Source organism: Meleagris gallopavo, chromosome Z (genome assembly GCF_000146605.3).
Source record: "Meleagris gallopavo isolate NT-WF06-2002-E0010 breed Aviagen turkey brand Nicholas breeding stock chromosome Z, Turkey_5.1, whole genome shotgun sequence".
Lineage (NCBI taxonomy): Eukaryota > Metazoa > Chordata > Aves > Galliformes > Phasianidae > Meleagris > Meleagris gallopavo.
This window is the reverse complement of record NC_015041.2, coordinates 57313020-57328667: the sequence shown is the minus strand read 5'-3', so window position 1 is coordinate 57328667 and position 15648 is coordinate 57313020. Positions and strand designations below refer to the sequence as shown.

Here is a 15648-nt window from a genome sequence, read left to right as displayed (position 1 = left end):
GATCTGAGGGGAAATCTTGCCGTGGGGGGCTAGGGGCTCGGTTTCGTCTGAATTTTCTCAGTAATGCACCTGAACTGTCAAAAGTTAATACACAAAATGCGGGTGCGAGGAGCTGGCAGCACCTGTGGTGTGTTTGGAAAAAGAAATGGTAGTGCTGATATACATTGTTGCGGCTGCGAGTTACTTCTTTGTGTCTGGCCGCACTCCCTGCATCCTGCCCGACACTAGTGGGGCATGACATAAATGGGAGACTGCTCCCATCACAAGACTTTATCGGTGTGTGCCAGTCAGAAGCACCCAAGGCCATAGGGTCTGAAGTAGTGCGTTCTGCACAGGCACCCAGGGTGATCCTGGGTTTATTATTTTAAATTTGGACTAACACATGATGAGGATTTTCTTCCACAACCTGTTTCAAGACCTCACAAAGGTAGAGGTGAATAGCTGGCATCTTGCAAGAGGAGGGCTCCAAGCCGTGGAAATCAGGATTTACAAAGAGGCTGATTTCAGACATGGGCAGCATGGGGAAAACTATGAGGAAGTTTTGTTCAATTCTGTGCTGCAGAGTTAGCTCCGAGCTGCCTTTTGAAAACATTGCAGCTATGGGTGTTTCTTTTTGAGCACAATTGCTGCTTGTTCACAGGATGCACTGCTCCTCTTGTAGTCTTGCATTTCATGAACTATTTTATATGCAGAAATGTAGATAAAATAGTTAAAGATTTTTTGTGTAGTAAGCTAGTTGTGTTTTGTGTTATCTCATTATGAAGTCCTCAGACACTGTTATCTTTCAGAGAGGATGGGAATAAAAGTAACAGAATTTCTTTGATTAATTTATATTTGAGGCTTCTGAAGTAAGCACAAAAAGGAGAACATCAACTGAAAACAACGAGCCATGTGAGAAGAAGACCAAGTCACTACAAAGTACTATGGATGACATCTGTAATCCAATGAAGACTCAGGATAAAAGTGAGTTGGCCATAATCAAACCTTCAAGCATTTGTACTTAAGGAACAGTTTTTCATTGTCAAATGTTAAATAAATAAATAAATAAAATTATCTGAGTATGGTTTAGAAAGTGTCTGTTGGGTGTAAGATACATCTTTGAAGTGTCACCATGAACATATTAGCTATACTGCTGAAGCATTCTTGTGAATCAGGCTAGGTACTGGAGCCTCTGAAATTACTCTGCAAAGTCCCTTCAACTGACTCAACTTTAGCAGGTTGTTTAATTGGTAAAGTCCAGGCGCTCAGGCAGAAATGCTACAACTTAGAACCAGTAAGGTTGGAAAAGATCTCTAAGATCTTCTAGTTCAGTTGGCAGCCCATCACCACCATGACCACTAATCACGTCCCTCAGTGACACCTTTCTTGAGAACCTACAGGGATGGTGACTGCACTATTTCCCTGGGTAGCCTGTTCCAGTGCTTTACCTCTCTTTCTGAGACAACGTTTTCTAATCTTTATTGGTTTAGCTGTCTGTCTTTTAGACTCATACTGCAGGTTAACTGACACCTGACTGACACCGTACCTTGCTGCATCTGGCTTCGAACCAAGATTTTAAAAAATAAGTGATGCTAGTCAAAAACAAATATGAAGTTTATTACACTTATTTCCATTTAAATAATGAACTTCTATATTCTTTTTAAAGAGGGAATTATGTTCAGTTTTGTGGTTGTGATGCTTTTAAACATTGTTATGAGACACTGTCATCTAACAACATTTTCTGTGTAAGAGCTATGCTGAAAAATCACACTTATACCTAATTTTGTGGCTTAGCAGTTATCAGTTAGAAAAAGATTGTATTTCTTTCCTCATATATGAAGAAGGTGATGAATATTGACTTTCTAGAAAATTCTGTCAGGTTGGCAAGAGTAAAGGCAATGGGAGAGAATAGAGAATGTAGGAAAGAGAGAGACTGACCTAAATGCCTGAGTTCCCTACTGGCTGAGGTCATTCTAATAGACATTTGTTTTTAGAAAATAATTCACTAATGTTTTTTGCTATGTATTTTACTGAAGAAGACCTTCTGACGTATGAAAAGCCCCGCATATGTCTGCAAACTCTAGACAGACTGAGAGAATTCTACTGTGATTCAGATCAGCCATGTAACAGAGTCCAAGAAGACAGTTTTCGGGAGAAACAATCATTGATTTTGGAGAAGTGCCCCAATATTACTGGGAGAAGTCTGGAACTGAAGAACCCTCTTCAGTATGGGGACACTAGCCCAAAGGTTGCTCAGAAGGTATGTGGTGCTTTGATCTACTGCAACGCAGCTGACTTTAAAAACAAAACAAAGTTTGGGACAAGACTCCTTTTACTTACAAAATATTTTACATTTTATCATTAAATAGTGTGGCACCATACAATAGGTTAGCATTTGTGTCAGGATGTTATCCTGGAACTCTTAGCACAATGAGCAGAACTTTATTTAGAGCTAAGTTCTTCAGAGATATCATTAAATTGTGCATTGTTTTAGTAGGCAGTAATTAGACAGCATAAACACTGGTAGTGTGTCTTGTAATCGTGAATTAACTTATAATACTGTAGTATCCTATTATACTATATTAACAGATATTCAGTGTGCTCCTTTGCATTGATTTCTTTCTGTAACGTCAACTCTGATTAAGGTCATAAAATTCCCATCAGGCTCCTTTGCAAAATGTTATTTAGGATTTTTGCTAAAATGTAGCTTAATTCAGTTGGATATATCTCTAACTACTAAATATGACCATGTTTCTTTTCATGTGCAGAAAACACAGATAGTTCCCCTGAGAACTTGCTCTAATAGCCACAGTACATGACAGTAAGAGTGTAATTGTAGCTTGCTTTTCCTTTAATTATGAGGAAGTTGAGCAAGCATATTTTCAGAGGAAAAAAACTTTGTGTCTGATATGTTGGTCGCTTGGTTTTAGGGGCCGCCTTGCCAACTTGAAGTATTCAGGTTCTAAAAGGCCTATCACTGCTCACTGCGTGGTTGTTTCACTGGGACTCAACTATTCCTTAACAAGGCTTTACATCTGGCTCTTTAGAAGGAAAGAGGCTGTATGGAAGCTTTTGTAGGTGATTTTGCCTTTCCTGTCTTAAACTGTTGTATCAGGGCTGTGTGAACAGAAGAACAAAAACAAGAGTGAAACGAACAGCTTGTGGCACAGAATTGCTGTTCTGATAATGAATTGAGATTATGCAGCTGTGGTCACATGGAGACTACAGAAAAGCTCTTTCTTCTCCATTCCTCTTTCTCAAATACTTGTCTGGCAGTTTTTAATTTCTGCTTTGTCTGTGAGTTTAATCTGTACATACTGTTTAGTGTATACATACTGTAGTTAAGTGGGAAGCAATTATAGATGCCAGAACTATAAAAATATATTTTGCACACACGTATGTGTGAAACATGCAGGGAAAATATTTTTCCTTTTATCGCTATGATTTTTCTCTTTGGTAACATTAGAGGCCATACATGCCTGGCATAGATTCACAGTTAGAAATTTATGTGCTACAGTAATTGCAGTAGAGGTGTCTGTTTGGTGAGCAAGGGCAGTGGAGCTCTCCTTCCACCAAGTTGTGAACATAAACATAAGATGGATGTTTCTGCAGAATCGGGTTTCTCTTTGTCTTTGGAAACAAAATGCTAATCTTCCACGTATCAGCTGTTGCAGGATTGCTATCTGTCCACTCCAGAGTTGGCTTCCAATGCACTAACACTGGCATCCTTTTTGTAGCAGTATTGCCAGTGCATATTCATATCCTTGCATGCTTTTAGTCAAACAGCACCTGATTCAGTTGATGGTTATACATGAGATTATGGTTGCCATTTAGCCCTTCCTTCTCAGATAACAAGCAATGGCAGCTTTAATCACGTGCAGAGAGAGATGCAAGCAAGATATATGCAAAGGAAAAGTAAATAGTGATTGATTTTTACTTAGGATGCTTACTGGACAGCTAGGACTCATGATCTTCTGAACAAAGCATTTCTATCATCTTTCTTTGCATTATGCATAGCCAGGCACGTAAGATGGGGAAGGGCTTTCTCTTTGCTTCCTTGGAATGGTTCATCTTAGATACTTGTCCTGCTTTTTTTTTCCTCTTGGAGTTAAACCTTTAGCCTTTTCCCTCTAGATTCCCTGAGCTGCTAACTTAACGAGCTCAACAATTCAACTTCTAGCCTTTTTTCACAGGCTTTCCTAAAACAATTTTCTCTATTGAATGAGGCAGTAATATTGCTGTGGTGGTTCAGAGCTTGGATCAAAGACAGCTGAAGACTGCAGATCACAACAGAGACTACAATAGAAAACTGAGGATTACAATAGGCATCTACGTTCCTGTGTTCATCTGAGTTCTAGGTGTAGTTCAGGTTTGTTTAAGCTGAGCTATGTTATCTGCAACTCAAATCGGTCATCCCTTGACTGTGTGCAGTTCTGGAAATTTTGCAATTCACAGATGTGCAGCTAAGTATTCTTTTTTTTCCCCATTATTCTGTGGTATTCTGTGGGTGTGTTCTTTGTACCTTCCCTTACCCAGTGTATATGATTTGCACTACCTTTCTGAGCTACCATTGCTCTTGAACATCCAGTTGTCTTTATTCCTTGTCATTTAGATATAACAGTTCTTAAGAAATTGAAGTTTACTGAGTTTATTTGCAGATACAGAAATTCACAGCATAATCTCATCCATCATATTTTGTGAAATTGTTTGCTGTTAAAATATGTGTGTGGGGGTTGTCTTAGCATTCTTTTATTATTTTAGCAAATTTTATTAATACATGGTATTTTTATGTAATTTGAAAGGAACTTTGCTGTAAGTGAAACTCAGCTTACTGATATTGTTCACTATACTTATAAAAGGCTGAATCCATCACTTCTCTTACAAAACAGAACAAAACAAAGTTGTAGAACTGAAGTTGCTCAGCTGGCATGGGCTGCATAATGTCAGTAGATATGCTGAACAGGAGAGAGAGTGGGCTCAAAGCCTTAACAGTTAAGGTTTTTAGAAACTGTTATAGAGATTTATTTATTTTTTTTTGTGTAAGAGTAAATCTGTGATATTTCCTAGACTTGCTTAGTGCAGACTGAAGAAGAAATATAGTTTTGGTGCTTGAGAAAGCAATCTGAGACTTGTACTGTATTGGCTTGTTTTTTGATTTTACATAGATTTTGGGAACATCATTATCTCTGCACTGCAGTTTCTCATATGTAAGTTGGAATGATAAATCTTTTTTGATGATTCTTAACTTTTCCATATTTTATTTACAGGAGGAGCCACACTGTGATCTTAGCCAGTTTTCTGCATCCTTTAGAAACTATGAAACTACTTCAGACATAAATCTCAATAAGAGAACCAAAACCATTTACACTCCACTGGAACTTCAATTCATAGAAATGAAGAAACGATATAAAGATGCTATTTTGTGTGTGGAGTGTGGATACAAATATCGCTTCTTTGGAGAAGATGCTGAGGTAATTTTGTTTTTTATAGAATTACAGAAGGATACTTGCATTGTGTTAGTGTCTTACTTAGGTGTATGGGTATTTCCAGAAGGAGGCTTGTTGTGGACATTAGTTTTATAGCTGTTTTTAATACTTGAAAACAAGATGAAAAATCTTTGCATACATAAGTTAAATTAAATATTATTCATACATCTTTTACCATAATTGTTAGATAGATCTTATAGTGCTTGCTATCCTGAGTATTAAGAACTAAAGAGACACTGAGGTGCTACAACAATTACTTGACAGACTTAAAGTTGAAACAGTTTTAGAGGTGAATTCACTCTCATGGAACAGATCAAAATCTAGTATTTCAGTTTTGAAGACAGCGAACCAAATAGTGTCAAATAGATGAATGGATTCTGCCTAGGAGCAGACAAGATCTTAGATGCAAGAAAAGTAGCTCTGTGGAAAATAACAGATGCTACATGTGTTCAGTTCCAAAGCATATTCAGATGTTGCATCCACACACGCCAAGTTGCAATATGATAATCTGACATACGAAGTCAGTGATACTGAAGCCTCTGTTTGATATGATATGCAAGGACAGAGGATGGTAGAGGCAGCCCATAACGCTGGGCTTTTTCTTGTTGTGTTTCCATTTTGATAGTGGAGATTGATGTTGTCACAGAAATGTACTCCTGTACTGCATTTTGATAATGTTTGTGTTTATGGAAGTTCTGTTGTAACTGCAGCTAGCATAGCTGACCCGAACTACTATCTGACTCTTTTTCTTGTACTTTGCAGATTGCAGCTAAAGAGCTAAACATTTGCTGTCATCAAGATCATAACTTTATGACAGCCAGTATACCAACTCACAGACTGTTCGTCCATGTGCGACGACTTGTAGCAAAAGGACATAAGGTCATCTCTGGCTTTTAATTACATACTATACAGAATTGGATAGTATTGAAATAACTTGCACTGACTGAACAGGAGTCTTGTTTGAACTGAGAAGTAGGAAATTCATTATCACTTGTTTCTGCAAGTAGAATGGCTAACTTGCCCATTGTTGCATTTTCTCTTTTCTAGTGAATGCTGTGGAATTCAAATAGGTTCAAGCTTTCTCTGCTTTTTTAACAAAAAAGTAGCTTAATGTTTTCTAGAACAGTTATTTTAGTTTTTTTTTAATCCAGCCTTTGCATTTGATAAAGAGGAATATGTACACACTCTCCTTTTTAATTCCTCACATCCTATTTTTCTCATTCTAGTCCATATTTTATTTTTTCCCCTCTTTTCTTCCTGCTATTGACCTATTCCCCATAACTCTATGGCTTACTTCTTGATTCCTCTTTTTTACTGCTTATCAGAAAAAGACTTGTCCAAATTAATTGGAACAGCCATTCTCTTGCAAGTGCTGAACTCCAGCTAAATTGTTTCAGGACAGGACAGGAAGCACAGGGGCAGAAGTTGAGACAGCAGTTAAAAGTAGACAGTGAATGAGGAAAAGCTATGTATTCCTGGGCACATTAGTAGGACTGATGCTAGCCTCTGCTCTTCCTGTTCAGCATTAATGATGCATTTTCCATTTGCATATCTTAAAAGATCACAAAAAATATTTAAAAAATTATTTATAATCAGGGAGCTAATGTTTCTTTTCTGTGTGCCTTAGGTTGGAGTAATAAAACAAATGGAAACTGCAGCACTGAAGGCTGCTGGAGACAGTAAAAGCTCCCTCTTCAGCCGGAAACTGACTGCTCTCTATACAAAGTCTACACTTATTGGAGAAGATATCCTTTTCAACTGAATTCATATTCAGACTCTAATAGTTGGCATATGAGATTCTACAATACCATTATTATCACCAGAGTGTACCATAAGTAGTTAGTAGCTGACAGGAAATAAAATTACTCTGATTTTTTCTTGTGGTAAAACATCAGTCAGGCTTTATAAAGAATTTAATCTCCCCAGGGATTTAGGCTTATTGTAAAACAGCTGAATTTGTGTTTCCTGTAGTTATTTTCTATGTGATCTTCCCAAGTCTGTGGTGTCTGAAGGTCTTGTTTTCAGTTAGGTGTTTGAACAAATGGAGAAGTTACAGTATTGGTAGTTCAGAAGAGTGTGAAGGAAGAATTGACTAGTGTCAATAATTTAAGTGAAAAGAAAGTACTAAAATCAATGGACTTTTAGAAATAAAGCTAGGAAGTTAAATCCTGAGGTTGTAAAGAAGATGCGAAAAAGATAGGAAAACAGCTTTTTACCAGGCACATTGTTTTCTTTTTCTTTTTTTCCTTACAGTCTTTATTTTTCCTGTCTTCTTCCTTATCTCTGTTATGTTTTTCTTCAATTTCTCAATTAGTGATTACTATACAAGAGAGCTAGAAAGATTGTTAGATTAATGCCTGTGGCATTTAAGATTGGGAAGGAGATTACATAGTCCTGGGAGTTTGCTGGAAATGTTCTTATGTACATACAAACTCTCTTACAGTGATTGGCAAAATGAGGAAGGCAGACTCAGCAATATGAACCAGCCTAGGTGACTGATATGCAACACATTTTGAACAAAATGAGTCTAGTGCTCCTTCTAAGGTGTACACTTTTGTTTAACTTGGGGTATTACTAGGTCTTCAGCTATTTCGTGTTAGTGCATTTTGTTCTTTTTGTGAAGTACATGTGTTTTGCAGACATGAAGTTAAGGTGACAAGTGTAAGAGACATGTGGCATCTAGCTATAGATATAACTGCTCTTGATTGGATGGGGAGGCCTGCAGACATAGCTGAGGATGGCTCTTTCATAAACTGATGAAATCTACATCATGTAACTGTGTATAATATAAAAACGACCACTGACCAGTTCTCATGCTGATAGTCATCTCAAATTCACTATAGTGAAGGAGTCATGCTAATAAAAGTGAAATAGATAGTCTGGCAATAGAATGAAAAATGTAGTTGAGAAGGACTTAAATCTAGAAAGACCTACATGTAATCCACAAAAGTCTGTACTGTGTTGTTTTTTTTTAATATTTGCTACATGTGAACCCTTTGCTGAAGTTAGATGATTCTGTAGATGTTGAAGAGGTAACTACAGATGTCCCTGATAACTACCTCCTCTGTATTTGTGAAAATGGAGAAAATGCAAAAAACAGAAAGAAAGGTGACATTCTTATGGGTGTTATGGTAAGTTTCCCTGAGAAATCGGTATTCTAGGCTTTTGTTTACTGTTTTTCTTAGAAGTGGGTTGTTATCATCTTACAGTCACAATTGTTCTGTATTTTAGGCTCTGTTTTGTAACAAAGTCCAATGTAGGTAAGATATCTGTGTTTGAATGTTGATAGTTTAATGTCTAAAAACTACAGAAAAGATTTGGAATTGATAGCTGGATGTTCCTAATACTGTTTTTGCTGCCATGTCTCTTGAAAACATAGCTGTTTTAACTAAACACAGGAAAAGTTATTATGATTGTGTTTGCATTTGAATGTCCCACTCCAGCTGGGAGAGAACAACAAAAGTATGGATTAAGTGGCAGCTAGTTTCTAAGCTGAACTGAATTCCACGTATTTTCCATGGGCTCCCATTCTTGTATATTTTTGCATAATCCTTGATAGTAGTAAAATTCAAGCAATAATAGACTTAGGATATCAATGACACATCTACATTTTTAAGGTATCATTATGGTTTACCAAGACAAAGCTGCAGTAGTCTTTTGAACTCGCTGTCGTTTATAGATTTGAAGAACATAATTGCATTTTTGATCTGTCACTTTCTTTAACTGTGGGGATGCTATGTAATTTTTTTAATAAACAGCATCAGTTTTCTTTCTGACTTTGCTAAAATGCTCCCTGAAAGTTTAACTACCGAATATTTATACATTACTTTATTTGACAGGCAATCCAACCAACTACAGGAGAAGTTGTTTTTGACAGTTTTTGGGATTGTGCATCTCGCTTAGAATTAGAGAGTCGGTTTTTACGCCTGCAGCCAGTTGAACTAATACTTCCATCCAGCTTGTCAGATCAATCTGAAAAGCTCATCAACAGTGTAACCTCCATGAGGTATGTTCTGTGGGGATTTTGTTGTGGTATTTGATTTTTTTGTTGTTGTTAGTTTTGTTTTTAGTTACAGCTAAGCTATTGATGAAATTCAGATACAGAGGCAAGCATTGATGTGTAGTCTGCAAAGACCCTCTTCAGAATAACTGTGGTTTGCTTCTGAGTACTCATTCTTTACTTGCATTTAGACTGCAATTCATGTCTTCTGACTGAGCCTGTGAAAGGTTAGCATGCCTAAACATTTGTTGTTTTCATTTACGTCATCTTGATCCTGCACTCTTAATTGCGTGTTTTGTTGGATTTATTTCAGAGCTGACCTACCTATCTTTGGGATCTGAAAATAGTTTCCTATGTCAGTAATACTTGTTTGTCATAGTATTAAGATCTCTAAATGGCATGGAACAATTTTTCTGCTAGTGTAGAACCATACAAGAAAAGGTTTGCAACTGGTATTTTATTTTGTTTGTGCTATTAAGCTATCTTAAATTTGAATCCAGACTTGAAAGGTATGATGACTGATCATCCATCTGTATTTTGAGTACTCTTGGTGTCAAAAGTAAAGTTGTTTCACATTTTCAATATTAATTTTACTGTGGCATAAAGCCAGAAGAGGAAATAATTTGTGGATGATAGATTATGGGAATAAATGATTTCTCCAAACATCTCTCCCTTCCCGTTCCTTCCCTCCCCTCCCCTCTCCCACGGAACTCTGGTTTGTAGAGAACCCACTAAGAATTTGGCATTTCTGTTTTTAATGAAGTCACCAGAAAGGATATGTTTCCTCCTACATGTTAATAAAATTGGAGCTAAAGAAAGCCAAAGAAAAATGAGTATATTACATAGGTGCAATTTTCTATGGGGGGAAAGACAGAAATGTCATCATTTCCTGTATAGTAAAAATAGACAAATGCATCACTGTCACATGGATGGTAATCACCTGACAAATTTTCAATACTCTACCTTGACTACCTCACTTAAACTCTGCCCGTGTCATCATCAAGTATCTTTCTCTAATGTCCCAGACAGCTGGTTGGTTTAATCAGTGTGCTCCATAGGTGTTGCTTTCCCGCCTGTTAGTGTAATCCTTTGTCCCCTTCTACAGGGAAAAGTAGAAGTTGGTGTGGTGTCATGGATGTACAGTCTAATTTCATGGAACTTGCACAAATGTTTCTGTATTCAGCTGTCAGTCTTTCAAGTGCTTGAGTGTTCTAGAAGCAAGAAAGGAAAAGGAACTGAATACCTGGAAATCCACTTGGAAATCATTATTGGGGATCAATAGAAAATGTGGTCTGTGAAAGTGTCATATCCAGCACAATTCAGTGACGTGTGGCATTTGCAAAATCATAAGAAGTTGAAAAGATCTGTGCTTGACTTTAGATGTACTGAGCAAGCAATGTCAGTGTGTGTTCCTGCAGTGCAATGGTTTGTTCAGTCTTGAGCAGACAAAGAAAGTATTCTTCCTATCAGGTTTGGAAGGAATAAATATTTTGTAGTTACCAGCAGATGTGCTTTTCTGTCACATTAATAACATTCTTGCTTTTTTCAAATACAGGAATATGTCCCAAATACTTAGAAATGTATCATGATGAAGATTAAAAATCTTTTTTTGGTTGTTCCAAGCATTGTATATTGAGTTGTGGAATCTGCAACAAGGCAGAGTTTTGTCATGGACAAAGCAAGTGGATTTTTCAGAAACTATTTTATTTGTATGCTAGGGCAGTTCTGATGCAGATTTTAGAAAGCAGTTGTTTTTTCTTTTAATTGCAGCAGCTGAAAGTGTTAATAACTGCTCATTCCTATTACAAATGAAAAACATCTCCCAGTAGAGCAGATATTTGCAAGCAGATGTTAGTTTTGTTTTGTTTTTTTTTTCTTTATGGTAACTACCCCCAGATATTTAGAAAGTGTTTCTCTGGTCTAAATGACTGTAATTACAAGAGTGTGGTAAAAATAAAACATTCCTTCATTATGCTTTGGTAGCCTCACTTCCCACCCTCCACTTCCCACTAGAGGGCCCTGAAGTATTTAATTTAAGTGGTTCCAATATTCTCCTTTCTATAAAATTGCTATTTTACAAGCAGTAGCTTTTTTTTTCTCATGTATAGTGGATGATCTAAAATATTAATTTTGATTGTGTTTTACTTTGTAATTTCAGTCTTTGTCTGCATTTTTCTCTAATAACTCACATCTGTTACCTGGGAGAGATTTAATGGATTCAATTTTTTAGAAGATCTTTCTGACTAAAACCATGGGAACTGTGATCTTGTGTTTCATCAAGGTTCATCTTGTCTTTGTATTTTTATAATGCAGTGGGAAACAGCGGAATTTGTAGAAACAAGGTACAAATAGGAAAGAAAAATTGTCCTGGGAAATACACAGCTTGAAGTGGTCAAGAACAAGTAGGAGAAGAGAAAAACCTTTCTTTCTGACTGTATGCAGATACCTTGTAAAAGTTGTACCACTAGCTGTCTGAGTGACTTGGGGGACAGTTTGCTTTTGGATATTGAATATTTGGATATTGGATATAATATTATTAGATCAAGGTGATGTGAGCTAGGTCTCTGTTCTAAAATATATTTGAAAAAATTAGTCAAGATAATTTACTGCATCTTTATGTCAGTGGACATGATCAGTTGGTTGTACTGGAAGACTTGGAAGAATCTTCTTGCTTTCCATATTTTTTCTCTCTCTCTGTTTTAAAATATATAAAAAATAAATACGATAAATATATACTAGTATATGTACTTATCTCTTTGACATCAGTGTACAAAAATAGGACATACAAACTGTGCATTTTTATTTTATCTGTAATGTTTCACTTCCCTCTTCCTAGTCTATTTTGGCTGTCACCACAGCTATGACCAAACTCAGCTAAATCATTCACTAGTTTTTACTAGTGCTTCCATTTTGATATTGTGAACAGGACAATAAAACACTTGAGAAGCAGGGTATTGTTCTAAATTTGTTTTTAACAGAATAAAGGTCTAAAAAACTTACCAAAATATTTTAGTATCCTTATCTGGTTGATACTCACCAAGAAATACTATGACTGAGGAGTGCTTCAAATAGTAGAAATCACTTTTGCTCATTCATGTAGAAACAGTTGTAAAGAATTTTGAGTCAGAAATTGAAGTCCAAACAAAAAAGTGGCCTCTTTCTTTACTTTTAAAGTTTTATGGAGTACAGTGATAACAATATGCAGTAATACTGTAAGGTACAGTGATAGCACAGTAAATTTGTTAATCCTGTAAATCATTGCATATATGATTTTCCATATTTTATATATGGCTGAAAACAAAGTCTTGCAATGGGTAGAATTTTATAATCAGTTATTAAATGTCTGAAGTACTAGGAAAGTGGTTTTAGTTAGAACAATTACAGGCATAGATGTTAATATAATGAACAGAAAGTAAGTAAGGTTAAATGTTACTGCTGAAATGAGCTAACTCAGATACTTGCATGATTTGGAAAACAGTGGAGCTTTAATCCAGTTGGTATGAAGACAGTAGCTGAAAAAACCTGTCTTAAAACTAGTAGGTTTGAAGGAAGCTAGACTCTTTGTAAAAGATTTTGTTTAACAATTTGGAGTAAACTTCAGTATTTACCAACATGAGTAAGCTTTAAAAAGTAGTTTAATTTGCATCTTCTTCTGGGTAAATTTTCCCCTTGGTAACTTAAAACTTGTGGAAGGAAAAGTTTTGAGATGTATGACGTGGTTCCATGTTCATTTTGTTCCAGTATGTTGCAGTTTCAGATGGTAAATAAAATGGTCCTATTGCCAGTGTTATGATAGACATTGTCCATAAGAACGAATCACTAGAAAGTGCTATTCTAGGACATTGAATCTGAGGTCAGTCCTGGTGGCAAGCCTTTGTTCAAAAGCAAGCCTTAATTTAAAAGTAGCTTATGGAAAATGGTTCAGAACAAACTGTTCTGGCAGGTACTGTTCTGTTCCCGAACCCTTACTAACATCTGTTTGCAAGTGCTGGCTGGGTTCGAGGAAAATCTTTTAACACTTTTAGTTTCCTTTTTTTTCTAGAAAACTAAGAAAAGATTCTTCCTTGCCAATACATGTGTATGCACTGTGTTTTGTACTCCAAACTCTTCCTAGTCAAGGGTCAGTATCCATTCTCCTTTATGACTGCTGCATTAAAAGTTGGTCTGTCCTGGTCTTGCTGAAATCCTTCCCCATTTGGTTGTTTTATTTCTCCTTGTGTATCCCTTTTTCTGTTTCATTGAAAAATGTGGTACTTTTGTCCTGCAAGTCTCAAGATGTCCCAGGGCTTCTCTTTATATTTTCTTCCCATTTGCCCTTTTTATGTGAAGGGTGTTAATGCATTATTCTGTGACATTCTTTGACAAGTGTTGCACCTTCATCTTCAAAGCACCATTCCATCCAAGTCTGCACTGTTGTTTATCTGTTTGTTTTTTAACATTCTCTGTTAGATGTCTGGCTGACAATCTAAAATTGGGACAACATGGTAAATAATCTCATCTGTGTCCTCAGATTTCTCACTTTATTCTGCTTGCAGACCTTGTCGACTTTCTAGTAGCTTGGGCCTGCAATGTAGGAGGCTGTTTTGACATAGATTTCAATCAATGCTGCTTTACTTTTGCTTAAACTGGAGTTCGTTATTGTTGCTCTGTAGTATAGCTAAGACTTATTAACTCCTGATTATGGCATCCAAGTTTCTGTTTTTGCTTCAGTACTGCAGTATTGCTTTTGGCCTGGATACTGCTCGTTGGAATTGCCTTCTCAAATCCATTCTTAACTGACCTCGTGACAGATACTGTCAAGTTACCCCTGGACTGAATCCCTCAAGTAATTAATCTTCCATCATTACATGCAAGGCAAACTTTATATCTAAGGATCTTCTGAAGCTTTGTTTCAAGATCTGTTTGCTTACAGTGAGTCATTAAAGTGCTGAATACCCCTCTTACTTAACAATGTTTTCTGCCCTTACCTTTGTGTCAGTTGTGGTCACAAATGGATGGCTGAGGTTGGCAGGGACCTCTGAATTCATCTGTCCCAGCCATTGCTCCAGCAGGGGCATCCAGAGCAGGGTGCCCAAAAATAAGAGATGTCTTTTGTTTTTTTTGTTTCAATGTATTCAGTGCCGTAATAGAATAGAACAAAATGCTCAGGATTCCTGGAAATGCGAAGTACAGTCATCTTATAAGTTAATTTGTAAAGGGTATGGGAGCAAGGTATGGCAAATTTAATACATCTGTTGGTCTGTAGAGCTACACATTATGAATTATAGATAGTTATGAGTTTGTCACCAGTAAACAGTTAGAAACTCAGCTGCGGTTAGCTCAGTGAAAGCTTGGAAATGAATTTACAGTGCATTTAGTTTTGCAAATCTTTATATGTGGCTAATGATTGCTGAGATCAGAAGATGCATTAATAAAGTTAATACTGAAGATTTTTTTTTAAAGAAGGTAGATGTTATGTGCATATATTTATGTAGCTTAGCTAATGAGATTTATAAGGGAACAAGCAGGGAGAGGCTTGTAAAGGCAACACCAAGACAATAAATGGTTACAACAAGAGAAAATAGTTTTGCAAATGAAATTGCTAAACAGAGAAAAGTATCTGAAGAGTGGGTCATCTAGAAAAGAGTAGTCTCACTGTTTGTATAGTTTGTAACATTCTCATGGATTTTTAAGTGAAAGGCAAGCTGTGACAAATATCTTGAGAATGCTTTGTATAAATGGATGGTACAAGCAGCGAAATTTGCAGCGGAAAAAAAAAAGCAAGTCAAGTATGAAAACAGCATGTGAGCTATTTTCTGTAAATAAAAAACAAATGCATCATTGAACAGATGTTTATGGATTAAAGAGGCTTTTTTCACTGCTAATAATCCAATTCATGTTCTGGGTGACTCAGCTGTACAGAGAGCTGTTTGAAGAATATTGGCCATGTCATAGCTTACTTGGCTTGAACACACAGGAAAAAAAAAAAGTGTTATCAAATCATTGTTGGATGATGCTTTTCCATTTGATCTTGTTGCAATCATAAAACAGATGCTGTTCTCACAGAATCACAGAATGGCCCGGATTGGAAGGGACCCCAGGGATCATGCATCTCCAACCCCCCTGCCACATGCAGGTCCACCAACCTCCCCATTTAATACTAGACACAGGCTTCCCAGGGCCCCATCCAACCTGGCCTTGAAC

The 15648-nt window shown here is 36.7% G+C and overlaps 1 protein-coding gene across 1 annotated transcript in view; it reads left to right on the top strand.

The window, feature by feature from the left end:
- The first annotated feature begins 694 nt into the window (after positions 1–694).
- MSH3 (mutS homolog 3) overlaps positions 695–15648 on the top strand; it is a 107541-nt gene continuing 92587 nt past the window's right edge. The window contains exons 1-7 of the mRNA XM_010726110.3: positions 695–963; positions 2016–2239; positions 5247–5450; positions 6228–6344; positions 7093–7210; positions 8451–8596; positions 9305–9471. Coding sequence (XP_010724412.1) covers positions 924–963; positions 2016–2239; positions 5247–5450; positions 6228–6344; positions 7093–7210; positions 8451–8596; positions 9305–9471 — 1016 coding nt within the window. The 5' untranslated portion in view covers positions 695–923. The remainder of the gene's footprint in view (positions 964–2015; positions 2240–5246; positions 5451–6227; positions 6345–7092; positions 7211–8450; positions 8597–9304; positions 9472–15648) is intronic.